The following is a 13,004-nucleotide window of genomic DNA, read 5'->3' as shown; positions in this document are numbered from 1 at the left end:
CCCGCAGGGGCAGCGTCGCCGCCGCGCGGAGCCTCGCCCGCCTGCCCGCCCGCCTCGCTCCTGGAAGGGGCGGCCGCCTCCAGGTGACCCGGACGGGACTGGCTTGCGCTTTCCAGATGCATCAGCGCTACTTCTGGTGCGGGGCCGCTGTCTGCGGGGTGGGCGGGGGAGGGGGGCAATCGGCGGGGTCCGGTGGGGTGGGGGGAGGGGGCCTCTCGGGCAGGGGGGTGATCGGGGGGGGGGGGCGCGGTCGGCACCCTGGGGTCCCCACGCCGCTCACCTCCTCTCCCCCCCTCCGTCCCGGCTCCCCAGGACCGAGCAGGGCCCCGCGGCGCTCGGCGGGCCGTTGGCGGCGGACGGCGCGGGCTTCTTCGCCATGGCAGAGGCCGAGCTGGCCGGCGGCGCGTACGCCCCCCCCGCGGGCCCGGACGGCGACCCCCGCGCGCACTGCACCGTGCTGAGCTGGGAGCAGGTGCGGCGGCTCGACGGCATTCTGAGCGAGACCATCCCGATCCACGGGCGCGGCAACTTCCCCACGCTCGAGCTGCAGCCCAGCCTGATCGTGAAGGTGGTGCGGCGGCGCCTGGCCGAGCGGCGCATCGGGGTGCGCGACGTGCGGCTCAACGGCTCGGCCGCCAGCCACGTCCTGCACCAGGACAGCGGCCTGGGCTACAAGGACCTGGACCTCATCTTCTGCGCCGACCTGCGCGGCGAGGAGGAGTTCCAGACGGTGAAGGACGCGGTGCTCGACTGCCTGCTGGACTTCCTGCCCGAGGGCGTGAACAAGGAGAAGATCACGCCGCTCACGCTCAAGGTGCGGGGCGCGCGGGGGTGCGGGGGATACGGGGCGGGGGGGGGCGCAGCAGAGGTTGCCACGCGCCGGCCCCGCTCTTTGATCTTTACTATCACCGTGAATTGTGATTCCTGCTACTCTCGTGATTCATGTCTTACTTTCTTCCTGCGTGAACTTTTAAGGTGCGTGGAGGAGGTGGCCAGTGGCTTAGTTTTTCTGGGAGCTCAGTGCGCAGCAGCTCTGCTTGCTTCCTCCTTTGCCTGTCTTTTTGGTTCCTTTTCCTTCATGGTTTTAACCCTTGGCTTTCCTAGCTGGAGTGGTGCCCAGAGGAGACTGGTCAGGGGAAGAATGAAATGGCTCTTTCCTTCTCTTCTCCTTTCCCCTCCTCTCCTTTCTCTTCTCTCCTCTCCCCTCCAGTCCTCTCTTCTCCCCTCCTCACCCCTCCTCTCCCCTCTGCTTTCTCCCCCATCCCCTCCTCTCCTATTCTTTCCCCTCCTCTCCCCTCCTTTCTCCTCCCCTCCCCTCCTCTCCTTTCTCCCCCCTCCCTTCCCCTCCCTTCGCCTCCTCTCCTCTCCCCCCCCCTCGAGGCATTTTATGAGCTACTCTTTGGGAAAATCGCAGCCTGAAGCAGAACTGAGTCCATGGGATTTTTATTGTATTGGAAAATGTGAATCCATTTCGTCACCGGGTTCAGCTGACTCGGTGGTGTGTGGAAGGGTTTATGTCGGTGGTGGTTATCATCTGCATGGGTTCATTTGGAGAGGGGGGGGCTCCGCTCGATACACACACTCACCGTTCAGTTGAAGTCGAGTTTTATGTGATTATCTAACGTGGTGTTGTCTGGAAACAGTTTAGTTCCCCTTGGACCTTCGCTGTGTCCTCCTGAGAGTCACCAGACAACGCTGGTTTCCCCACGGGAGGGGACGCGGGTGACCAGGGATGAGGTGAGGGGTAGAGTCATTTATCACCATCTGCCCCTCGGCGTCTTGAATAGTGTGTGGATTGCAGTGTGGACATTATGCCTATTAGACCAGTTTTAAAAAAATAACATTTAAAAAGTCAGACATGACAACAGAACCTCTTAGTACTCTGCTAGGTCTGCCAAAAGCCTCAAACTATTACTTCCAGTCTCTTTCCCAGACGGTAAAACTACTCGTTAAATGTATTTTTTCCCCCTTCTGTTTTCGGAAGACTGTCGAAGCTGCTTGCTAGGTAGTGTTTTGCCAAAACTTGACAAAACCAAAAGGAAAGGCAGAATAATTCTCAGCTGGGGAGAGGATGGGTTTCTTTTTTCTGGGTTTGCTCATCTTCTTGTTTTATCTCTTCAATTGTAGGAGGCTTATGTGCAGAAAATGGTTAAAGTGTGCAATGACTCTGACCGGTGGAGTCTCATCTCCCTGTCCAACAACAGTGGCAAAAACGTGGAACTGAAATTTGTGGATTCCCTGCGGAGGCAGTTTGAATTCAGTGTAGATTCTTTTCAAATCAAGTTAGACTCTCTTCTCCTCTTTTATGAATGCTCAGAGAACCCCATGACTGAAACATTCCACCCCACCATCATCGGGGAGAGTGTCTATGGCGATTTCCAGGAAGCTTTTGATCACCTTTGTAACAAAATCATTGCCACCAGAAACCCGGAAGAGATCCGAGGGGGCGGCCTGCTTAAGTACTGCAACCTGCTGGTGAGGGGCTTCCGGCCTGCGTCAGAGGAGATCAAGACCCTGCAAAGGTACATGTGTTCCAGGTTCTTCATTGACTTCTCAGACATTGGGGAGCAGCAGAGGAAACTGGAATCCTATCTGCAGAATCACTTCGTGGGGTTGGAAGACCGCAAGTACGAGTATTTGATGACCCTTCACGGAGTGGTGAATGAGAGTACCGTGTGTCTGATGGGACATGAGAGAAGACAGACTTTAAACCTCATCACCATGCTGGCCATCCGGGTGCTTGCTGATCAGAATGTCATCCCCAATGTGGCCAATGTCACTTGCTATTACCAGCCAGCCCCCTATGTAGCAGATGCTAACTTTAGCAATTACTACATCGCCCAGGTTCAGCCAGTATTCACATGCCAGCAGCAGACCTACTCTACATGGCTACCCTGTAATTAAGAATCAGTTAAAAATATACCCGGTGGGGAAGCCATTGCAGACAAGAATGGGGGGGAAGAAGGAAAAAAAATTAACGGGGTGACTTCCCTAAATAGGGATGTGCTTTTGTACAGTGATATGCTCCTGATTTTAAGCTAGGCAGAACTTCGGGATCTCTTCATTAGTATGAGAGCATGATGCCAAACCAATCACTCCCCCCCCAACCTCCCATCCCCATCCCCAATTGGATTCTAACTTGAAACCAAGGAAGACCTGACATTAAAAGCAACCAGGTTTTCCCAAGATAAGGGGAGGAAATGGTCGATGACAATATGGGTTTGTAGCAATCGCTTCCCATAGCTTTGCCAAAGTGTGTGTGGGGGGGAGGGGGACTGGTAGAGAAACTTTTCAAGATGGAATTCACAAAGGGAAGACTAGAGGGAGTGAGGAAAGGTCTCTCTGCACCCTGTGAGTACCAGTTCAGGAGTTCACAGAGTCACAGTCTAGGAAGAAGAAGAACTCCAAGACTGGGATTACTCTCTGAGACTTGCTAGCAAGTGCTCTCTGTGGAGTGGTTCTCATTCAGCCTGGAATCGGATGAGCAGGAATGCAGGTTGGTGCCCTTCTTGTAACGAACAGAAGAATTGAGGATGACACGATGCATTCTTTCCAGCTGCATGCATAGCTCGCATTTTTAAAATGTGGAAATGCCAGCAGAAGCAGCTGTAGCAAAGAAAATATGCTCAAGGACCAAAGATTTCACAGATAAAAATTCCCAAGTACAAGAGACATAGAATATATATATATATGTGTATGTATATACATATACATACATATATATGAAAGAGTCACTATATTTGTTACATACCAGTATACATCAAAGTGCCTGTTGCTTTCTGAAAATTTGAAGTGGAAAATTATTTTATGGTTTAATGATTATTTTATCAGGGAATCAAGAAGAAAATAAAACAACATAGAAGCTTGTGAATGGTGGAGGAAATGCCCTACTTTTTCTTTTGGCAAATATGTGTATAAAGTTGATATTGTCAGTGTGATGTTGTCCTAGGTACGTGTGTGTATTGTGTGTGTGTATGCATATGTACAGATGATAATGTATATATATGTACACATACTACCTTGGCTATGACCTAAAACAATATGTCAAGTAGGAAATGTTTAAAATACTGTGTGCTTTAATGTTTGCAGTAGGATGACATGAGAGGGCATATTGCAATGATGAATTAGAACCCACATCTAAAAAAATGAAGGAGGGAAACAAATAATATATTTATAGGAAAAGAAGAGATTATAATTTTTAGTGAGTTTTTTGTCTTTTTTTTTTCTGTGAGCCAGAGAATTCCATATTGAATATTTGTTTGGTAGAGCACTCTTATATTGATAGCATTTTGACAGCTTGAAACCATTAGAGGAGAATAATTGCATACTCCAAGGTATGCAACTCATGGAGCGTGGAGATGATAGGCTACTTAAATCCCTGACTGCTAACAAGAATTTCTGGTGATCTGAACACTACTTATTAGTATTTAAATGAATTTATAAATGAATGCATTCTGCATTTCTGGACCACTAGAATTTAGTAAATGTGAAATGACCCTTTTTAAAGAGTATTTGCACAATTGCATAAAGTTTATATTATGAGATATATATTATATATGATGTTTTATAAATTTATGCCAATATGAAACATCTTTGATTGGGATGTCACACTGCATTTAAGTATTTAGTACTGTACTTTAAATTAAATCACTTTGCATTAAACCAAACCCAACTTTATTCTCCCTTTGGCAAAAGACCATAAATATCTTTGCTAAATGAGCTGATAGCAGCACTTTTTTCAGTTCCAGCTCTTCTCTCTAGAATACTGGTCTCTGAAAATATTGTTCATTAAAAGAAACGAACACTCATCAAAACGTCCCCTTCATGTCACGAAGCAACCATAGGATCCCCACCAACCCTAGCAGAGCATTGCTTATTATTCATTCTTTTGAAGGCCCACCCAGAAGATTCTTGTCATCAAACCAAGAGAGGCACCAGGAAAGGAAATGGCATCCTTGCTTTGGCAGGATGATGGGTTTGTTTCTTTGTCATCTGCGCATCCCTCTGCTCTTCAGTGTTGGTTACCCTGAGTAATCTATCTGAACTGCCTTTTGTGCATCTCTGAAGCCTTAACCGGAAGCCGCTGAGTTTGCTGTAGCAGCTTCCCTGTGAATTCCCTCTGGTCTATCACAGCCACCTCCACTGCCACTCACGTTTTTTTTGGGGGGGGGAGCCCTTCCTACTCTTAAGTTGGCACAGTCTCCCTCACTCAGTCTCCTGAGTTTGAAAAAACGTAATCACAAAATCCCTAGGAAACTATTCAGCTCACAGATTGATCCTGTCAGAAACCACAGCGCCACCTTCTTAGCTATTGGGAAGTTTTCTAAGAGAAAACTAAGGAATGCCGATGATCAGAGGAACTTCGGCTGTGCACCTGCTTTCCTTCCCACCCTCAGTATGGACAGATGACTTGTCTACTATTGTGAGGAGTCTAGAGATCTCAGGCTCTGCCGTTCATTTATGACAGGTTTTGTTTCCCTCTGGTGGAAGGAGCCTTATTTGCAAATAGGACTTTTCATTTATGTTCTCCAATATTTATATTCTTTTCTTGCTGACTTCAGGGTTGTTAGCTTAGTTGGAAGTGCCATACACCTAGCATTCAGATAGAACAGGCTTTCCAGGAGACAATTTTCTATATGCACTTAAAGACTTAATATAATTTATTTCTATTTTGTATGTACTATAGTCTTGTGCATATGTAGTTGAACACAGTGGGAGATATATCTATATCTATCTATCTATGTAGATAGATATATATGTATATCTGTATCTTTGTGGATGTGTGGCCTAAAAATTTGAATGTCTAGTGAGAGAGAGAGAGAGAGAGAGAGCCATGTATATAGGTCAGAAAAAAGAAACCACAAGAGCTCTCAACTCCTGATTAGTGCCTGTGATTTTGTTTGCTTCCGTGTTTATCTGGCCTAGTGTGCTGTTACTTCGAAACAGGAAGAAGTTTTGTCTTCTGGACGCATTTCTCACCTGCCCAGTCCGGCATATCAGAGAACCTTTAGCCTGTGGCAGTGCCCTCTAAAAAAAGTTTACTTCATCAGTAGTAATTTCCAACTGCCTCAAGAACTCTTTTAACACCCAAACGGACTTTTCCCTTCCAGAAATAGGATCAAATATCTGCTCGGTTTGAGATTGGATGGACTATTTTTTGTGTGGGTCCAAAACAAAAAATGCAAGGATAGCAGGATATCTGTAATCCAAGCTAAGAAGGAAACAAAGTGAAAAGCCAACGTACAGTTTTTACCACCCCTTTCTGTTTTGCTTATTGTTGGTTCTTTTTATTGTGCATAAAGTTGTTTTCAGTGCAAGGCTGTTAAATAAATATTGTGAACTCTTTTGTAAATGAAACGTGTTATGTTGAAAGCTGTCAACAGCTGTCAAAAATAAGCTTTTTTTGTTATTGTTGTTGAAAACAAAAACATGTTAGATGAAACCAAAAAGCCAAAAAAAAGTGATTTCATATATAGCACCTGTTTGAATATAATCTTTCTTTCAGATTTCTTTTGAGCATAGCCTTTCAGTGCTATGAGACAATCTCTATGTTAATCTTTTGTTATTATAATGGCTTGCTAAGGAAGTAAGTGGTAAAAGCACAAAGCGGGAAGATGTTGGAGTCCCTTGGAGAGACTTGGTGCATGTGTTTTTGGACTGGACCGGAGGGAACTGTGCCCTGCTGGCTGTTTTTCCTCCCACCTCTCCACAGCCACACCTGCTCAGAGTCCTAGTCCTAACTACAGCAGACTGCACCTGGGCTCACTGTCTTGGAATCCGACTGTCGTGTGCCACAGGCAGAAATAGAATGGATGGAAAATGGACTCTTAAAAGAAAACTGACATGTTTGAATCAGAGCTAGAGGGAACAGATTGTGAATTTTGTTTACAGAATCCAATATTTGGATTTTTTTTGTTTTGTAAATAAAAAGAAGTTATTTTTTTCTATTGATGGGTGTCTGCTCCCTTTGGTGTCTGTGTTGGCTAGCAACAATCTCTTGTGACTCCCAGATAGCCGCGGGGCTGCTCCAACGGAGTTCTTGGAGCAGACCAGGTTTCAGCAACCCTGGGAACACCAACATGTCCTGCTCACAGCCAGTGCATCTTTGACCCACTGAACTCTGGAAGATTCTAGCTCATGTGTGTAATGATCTATGTCTGCTGTGACCACCGCAGGGTAAGTGACCGGAAGATGGCTGTTGGCCATCACCCACAGACCATTGCATTCGGTAGCTCTGAGTGGATGTGGGGTTTTAGTAACCCAAGAGCAGTGACTCTATTGCCGGAGTTACTACGTGGACCATTTATTTGAAGCTCTTGTCCGGTTGTTCAGTAGAGTTGAATTTATGTGAGGAATATGCATTAGTAGTAGTCAGGAATCAGAAGAGGAAAGAGGAAGAACGAAGACAAAAGGTAAGTGAACTAAGATGTCACCTTTTTAGCTAGCAATACAGTCTCTCCAACGTGCCAGAAGGTAGACGTAATCTATTAATGACATTTTTTCTTTCTCTAATTGAGTACGCTTTCTTAACACTAGTAGCATGAAGATTAGCTAAGCCTCTACCAGCAGAGGAGATGCTTGTGGTTTTCAGAACCACTCCAGGCCTTCATGTTGGATTGAGGTACATGGCCTCAATCAAAGGAGCCACTCCTGGTATGAAAAGCTGGCTTCCCTCACACATACACCATAAAAGTAAAGGAAGTGCTTGGTTTGATAATGGTATTTGTGTGTCCTTTCTCTTGCTCCTTCGTTGCGACATTTCCATTCAGTCCCTCATATTTCTTTGATCCTCACACAATTCTTTTGAAACAACCCCTCCTACCCTTAGAGCTGCCCTGCCATTTCTAGGTGAATTACCAGGCTGAGATGAACACAGCAGAGCAAAGTGATCCACCTCTCCCTAGGGAGCCTCATTCCTTAAACATGCAGTTCCTTTAATAAGAAAACACAATTACGTTTCAAAAGGCAGAAATGAAGGAAGATAAAATCACGGTCTTAAAGTAGAGGAACTGTTGAAAGCTATCAGATACTTCTGAAGTGAAATTGATTCCTCCCTAAAAACTAAGTTTGGAATCAATGATACAAATTTCACTTAGTCAACTAAACATATCCAGGCAAGAGAAGTGGAGTACAGTGACACTTCCCCCCAGTAGGACTTGTATCTTTGTTTCTAATGTCATATGTCCACACCAGGATCTGCAGGTTCCTGGAGAAGTGGACGAATCTAAATCTAGAGCTCAGAACTATACAAGAAATACTTGAATCATCTGTAGTGGCTTTAGATGACCTCCAAAAATAAATATCAAAGACCACAATGCTGAGGAAACGGCTTTCCAAAAAGACACAGGACGTAACAGAAAGATCTCCACTGGGGAAATCTAGAACAACTTGAGCAACAAAATCAATCACTGGTATTGGCTGATAATCCAATAGTGTAAAATATCTATTATCAACACTGATAGAAATAAACAGCTGAATGAGTAATCAGGCGAGGGGAGGAGACAAGTTTCTCCCACAAAATCCCAAATAATCTATGTAGCTACCACCCTCTCAAGGAGGTAAAGATTAAACCACATGTCCTAAGTGTAGGTTATGCATAGTGACTTCCTTCCAGAGAGCTTGAGAGGGGAGGAAAGAGGAGTGGTCTGGAGGGCAAATCTAGTCACTATTCCTCCAGTGATCATGGCAGGGAAAGGTGGAAATCTGTCCTAGCTAAGAGAGGTCCAAGGAGACAAGGAGCTAAACATAATGTGACATCCTGGATGAGGGTCTGGATCGCAGGAGGATATGAAGTAGAACTCACAAGACTCTGAATACAGTCTGATGGAGATAGTAATGTTTTGAGACTGGTCGTGAATGGTGATGAATGTACCATATGAATGTAAGATATCAACAATGGAAGTCTTTGCATAGAGTATGGAAGGAACGTAGATGATCATCACAACTTTTCTGCCAATCTAAAACTATTCTCAAATAAAAATGTACTGAAAGTGAAGGTGAAGTGGCTAATTCTAGAGAAGGAATCCATTGTCGAACTAACAGCAAATTTTATTTTTAGTAGCTTTATATTTAAATGAACAAGAGATCACATGAAGGAGGAGAAGGAAAATGTTGTCTTTTAAGAAAATTTCATTGTGCAGGGTGCTGGTGGCTCACGTCTGTCATGCTAACTACTCAGGAAGCTGAGATCTGAGGATCAAGGTTCAAAGCCAGCCTCCGCAGGAAAGGCTGTGAGTCTCTTATGTCCAGTAAACCACTAGAGAACCGAAAGTGGCGCTGTGGCATAAGCCGTAGAGAGCTTGCCTTGAGCTGAAGAGCGCAGGGACAGTGCCCAAGCCCAGAGTTCAAGCCCTACAACTGACAATAATAATAATAATTCCATTGTAAAGCTGATGTACAGAGGAGTTACAGGCAGATAATGAGTACATTTCTTTTTGAACACTCACCCCATCCCTCATTTTTTGCCCCTTCTGAACTGTACCTTCTCCTCCCCACCCCAAGTTGTACAACATAGTATCTAGTGAGTATCATTGCTGAAGGGTGAACCAAAATGTGTTTCTTTCCAGGAGCTATACCTACATGTTTTAGGGGGAAAGAGTTAAAGAAGACTGAATTATGTAATTAGTGGCTTCCTGAAAAAAAAAACAACTGTAGGAGAAATTAATGCTCAAACATTATTTAAAGCAGAGCGCTGGTGGCTCACACCTCTCATCCTAGCTACTCAAGAGGCTGAGATCTGAGGATCACAGTTTGAATGTTTGAAGCCAGTCTGAGCAGGAAAATCCAGGAGACTCTTATCTTCAATAAATTATTCAGAAAAAGCCAGAAGTGGTGCTGTGGCTCAAGTGGTAGAGTGCCAGCCTTGAGGAAAAGAGCTAAGGGACAGTGCCCAAGCCCAGAGTTCAAGCCCTAGGACTTGAACAAAAAACCAAAAGCAAAAACAAAAAAATAAACCAAAATTAAAAAAACCTAACAAGACAAAAAATACAAAAAGGGTTATTTAAGGGATTGAGGCATAACTCAAGTGGTAGAGTACTTGTGTAAGGCACTGGGTTCAAACACTGCTTCTACCACAAAGACAGACAGATTGAGAGACAGAAAGAATGAAAGAAAGGGAAGGAAGGAAGGAAGGAAGGAAGGAAGGAAGGAAGGAAGGAAAGAAGGAAGGGAGGGAAGAAGGATAATAAAAAGTTGTTTGAGATTTCTTTGCCAGGGAACAATTATTTTTGAACTAAGAGTCTAATACTTAATGGAGTGTTACACTGAGACTTATTACTTTATGTAGGTAACCACTTCCATGATCTTATCTGCTTATCCTAGCGTATTGTTTTGTTTTGTTTTCCAGAGAAAACTTTCTGGGAGTAGAGGCACATCTGTACTTAAACTTAACTTTCCTGACTTAATCCCTGGCATTTGAAAACGGTAAAATGCAGTTTTAAGAACGGAGAAACCTTTAATACTTTTTAAAGCAATCATTCCAGCTCAGCAGTTTCTGAAGCTGCATAGAGGCCCCGCTTTCTCCAGGACATAGAGCTCCCTGAACTCCAGGAATTTATAGGAGTGTGGCGCTGTTATTTCTAACCTCAATCATGGAAAGTTCCCTTCAGGATCCCCTTCAGAAACGATTGATCTCCAGCACAGTGTGTACTTTTCAGCCATGCCAAGTTCTGTGGCATCATCTGGCTATGCCATTAGAAAACGGCTGAAACCCTATTCTTTTAGAAATTTTTCTTCTTCTCTTAGCAGAATTCAGCATCATGGGCTTCACTGAGCCCTGGAGACAGTGCTGTTCTCCGCATTAGTCTGGAATTACCTATACTTGGCAATTTCTTCTCTTTAAAGAGGCAAGGAGAGCCTGGTTTCTGTGTTCTTCGTTTTAACAAAAAATAGTTAAGAAAGTGAGCAGTATAGTTTGGTAATCTTCTAGAAGTCCAACCATCACAGCATAAAAGCAAATTAGTTTGAGGCATAAAGGTGGAATGAAGGTGGCCAGGTGTAGAATATAAAAATACAGGATGTTCTTGGGCTGGGAAGGTGGCTCAGTGGTAGAGTGCTTGCCTTGCATGCATGAGGCCGTGGGTTCGATTCCTCAGCACCACATAAGCAGAAAAGGATGGAAGTGGCACTGTGGCTCGAGCGGTAGAGTGTTAGCTTTGAGCTGAAGAGCTGAGAGACAGCACTCAGGCCCAGAGGTCAGGCCCCACAACCGACAAAAAAAATACAGCATGTTCTCTACTTAATCTAAATTTATTTCTAATACACAGTTCTGTCTGGAAAATATAAATCATGCAATATTTGCTACACACAATCTTATCTGTATTTTTCTGAAAGTCAAATTTGACAGAGAGCCTTGCACTTTATCTGACAATCTGCAAACCTGTTTAGGCTCACAATAATAGGGTCCAGTGTTTCCTATGGCCCGAACAAAGAACATTTTATAATTTGTTAATATCTAACTTTTATGAAGTATTCTATATTACATTGCCAGGAAGTACACATGGTGGCAAAGGCTTGCACATACTGTTCATTTGTTTAATATGCCATGTACACTTTTATACTGGTTAGCCTTGTGCTGGGTCTTGAGATGGATCCACAAGAGTTGAATGTAGTGGCTAACACTTGAGCCATATCTTCCCATCAGGCACTTGAGCACCGTGTTACAAATTTTCCTGCCTGGGCTGGCCTGGCTATGGGATCCTTGGATCTCAGTCTCCCAAGTATCTAGGATGATAGGCCTGAGCCACTGGTGCCCAGCAGTAGAAGGCAAATTTGCACTCTTTGACTAACGTACTTTTTTTCTACAATAAATAACTTCTCAAGACATCATTTGTAGACTGGTGATGACAGCGTGGGCATCACATCTTCAAAATTTGCTGAAAAGCTAGATCTTTGGAATCCTTACCCCGCTCACATGCAGAAGATGGTAACTAGAGGAGAGGTGATAAATGTATCAATGAGCTTGATTAAGGTCGTCATTTTACCAAGTGATTCACATATTGAACAATGATATTGCATACTCTGGATACCAGTATACAGTGATAAAGTTGGGGAGCAAAAGAACTAAGAGTCCTAATTCACTGCCAGGTCCAAATTAGAATTACTTGCTGAGATCTAATTTTTTTCCCAGCTACCCTGGGGTTCATTGCTCACGAGGCTGGGCTCCACATGGGGCACCATAAAGAGCCCCGTGGGCTACTGGGGAACTGGATGAGGGTAATAGCCCTTGAAATGTGCCTTTTTGGGAGTGTGGGGAGACAGAGCCCCCCCCACAATTGGCCCTTATTTGAAAAAGCACTGGCTGTTTGTTTGTTCTGTGGCAGAAGATAAGGTGAGATGTTTTGCCGATTTTTTTTTAATTTTTTTGCTGAGAGAAGGGAAAATTCTCCCCGAGGTTGTGAATGCTTGTCTTCTCTTTTCTACAGGGCTGCAGAAATCTTTGGGACTCAGCTAGCATGCACTCCACATTTTATTGCCTTATAATCCTGCCCGTGGCAGCCATTAAATTCCCCTGAATGTTTCTTACATAACCAAGTCCTGTTAGCTGTCATCTTGGAATTAGTACCATTGAGACTTTGCTGCCTTTTTCATAGCTGTTAACATTCATTTTCTTTGTTTGGTTTGTTTGCAGATGTTTTAAATGCCTTGAATGTAGCATGAGATCCATACTCAATGTCTTCCCAACCTGGGCCAGACCAGCCGTGAGGTGAGGCTGAGGAAGTCTTCAGGTGGTGGTGAAGCTCATATTTAAAGAGGATTTCTATCTGTTAACTCTGGTTATTTGTGTAGTCACCTGCACTCCATGGTAAAACAAACAAACAAATAAAACACATCTCTGGCCCTCACCATCAGCAAAACATTAAATAAATCTTCATTTCCTTGGCCTGCTATTGTAGGAAGCTTTACCAAGAGTTACAGAGAAATCACCTTTTTAGGCACGCTAATGTAAAAGTGACACAGGCATCCAGATAAACAAGTATTGCATAAAGCTACAATGAAATGAAGAC

At 44.3% G+C, this 13,004-nt stretch overlaps 1 protein-coding gene across 1 annotated transcript; it reads left to right on the top strand.

The window, feature by feature from the left end:
- The first annotated feature begins 34 nt into the window (after nucleotides 1-34).
- Nucleotides 35-2,950, top strand: Fam46a (family with sequence similarity 46, member A). The gene is made up of 3 exons (XM_013032281.1): nucleotides 35-136; nucleotides 313-814; nucleotides 2,128-2,950. Exons 1-3 carry the CDS (start codon nucleotides 117-119, stop codon nucleotides 2,902-2,904), a joined length of 1,299 nt encoding a protein of 432 aa, XP_012887735.1. The 5' UTR covers nucleotides 35-116; the 3' UTR covers nucleotides 2,905-2,950.
- The last annotated feature ends 10,054 nt before the right edge of the window (nucleotides 2,951-13,004 follow it).

The sequence above is a fragment of the Dipodomys ordii genome, unplaced genomic scaffold (genome assembly GCF_000151885.1).
Source record: "Dipodomys ordii isolate 6190 unplaced genomic scaffold, Dord_2.0 Scaffold152, whole genome shotgun sequence".
Taxonomy (NCBI): domain Eukaryota; kingdom Metazoa; phylum Chordata; class Mammalia; order Rodentia; family Heteromyidae; genus Dipodomys; species Dipodomys ordii.
Note: the sequence above shows the minus strand (reverse complement) of the source record. Positions and strands in the feature narration are given on the sequence as shown.

Bases quoted from the DNA above. Each gene is read 5' to 3' on its own strand.
- Fam46a (XM_013032281.1), top strand. From the start codon at position 117: ATGCATCAGCGCTACTTCTG. The intron at 137-312 runs GTGCGGGGCCGC...CCGGCTCCCCAG, and splicing joins ATGCATCAGCGCTACTTCTG to GACCGAGCAGGGCCCCGCGG. The intron at 815-2,127 runs GTGCGGGGCGCG...CTTCAATTGTAG, and splicing joins TCACGCCGCTCACGCTCAAG to GAGGCTTATGTGCAGAAAAT.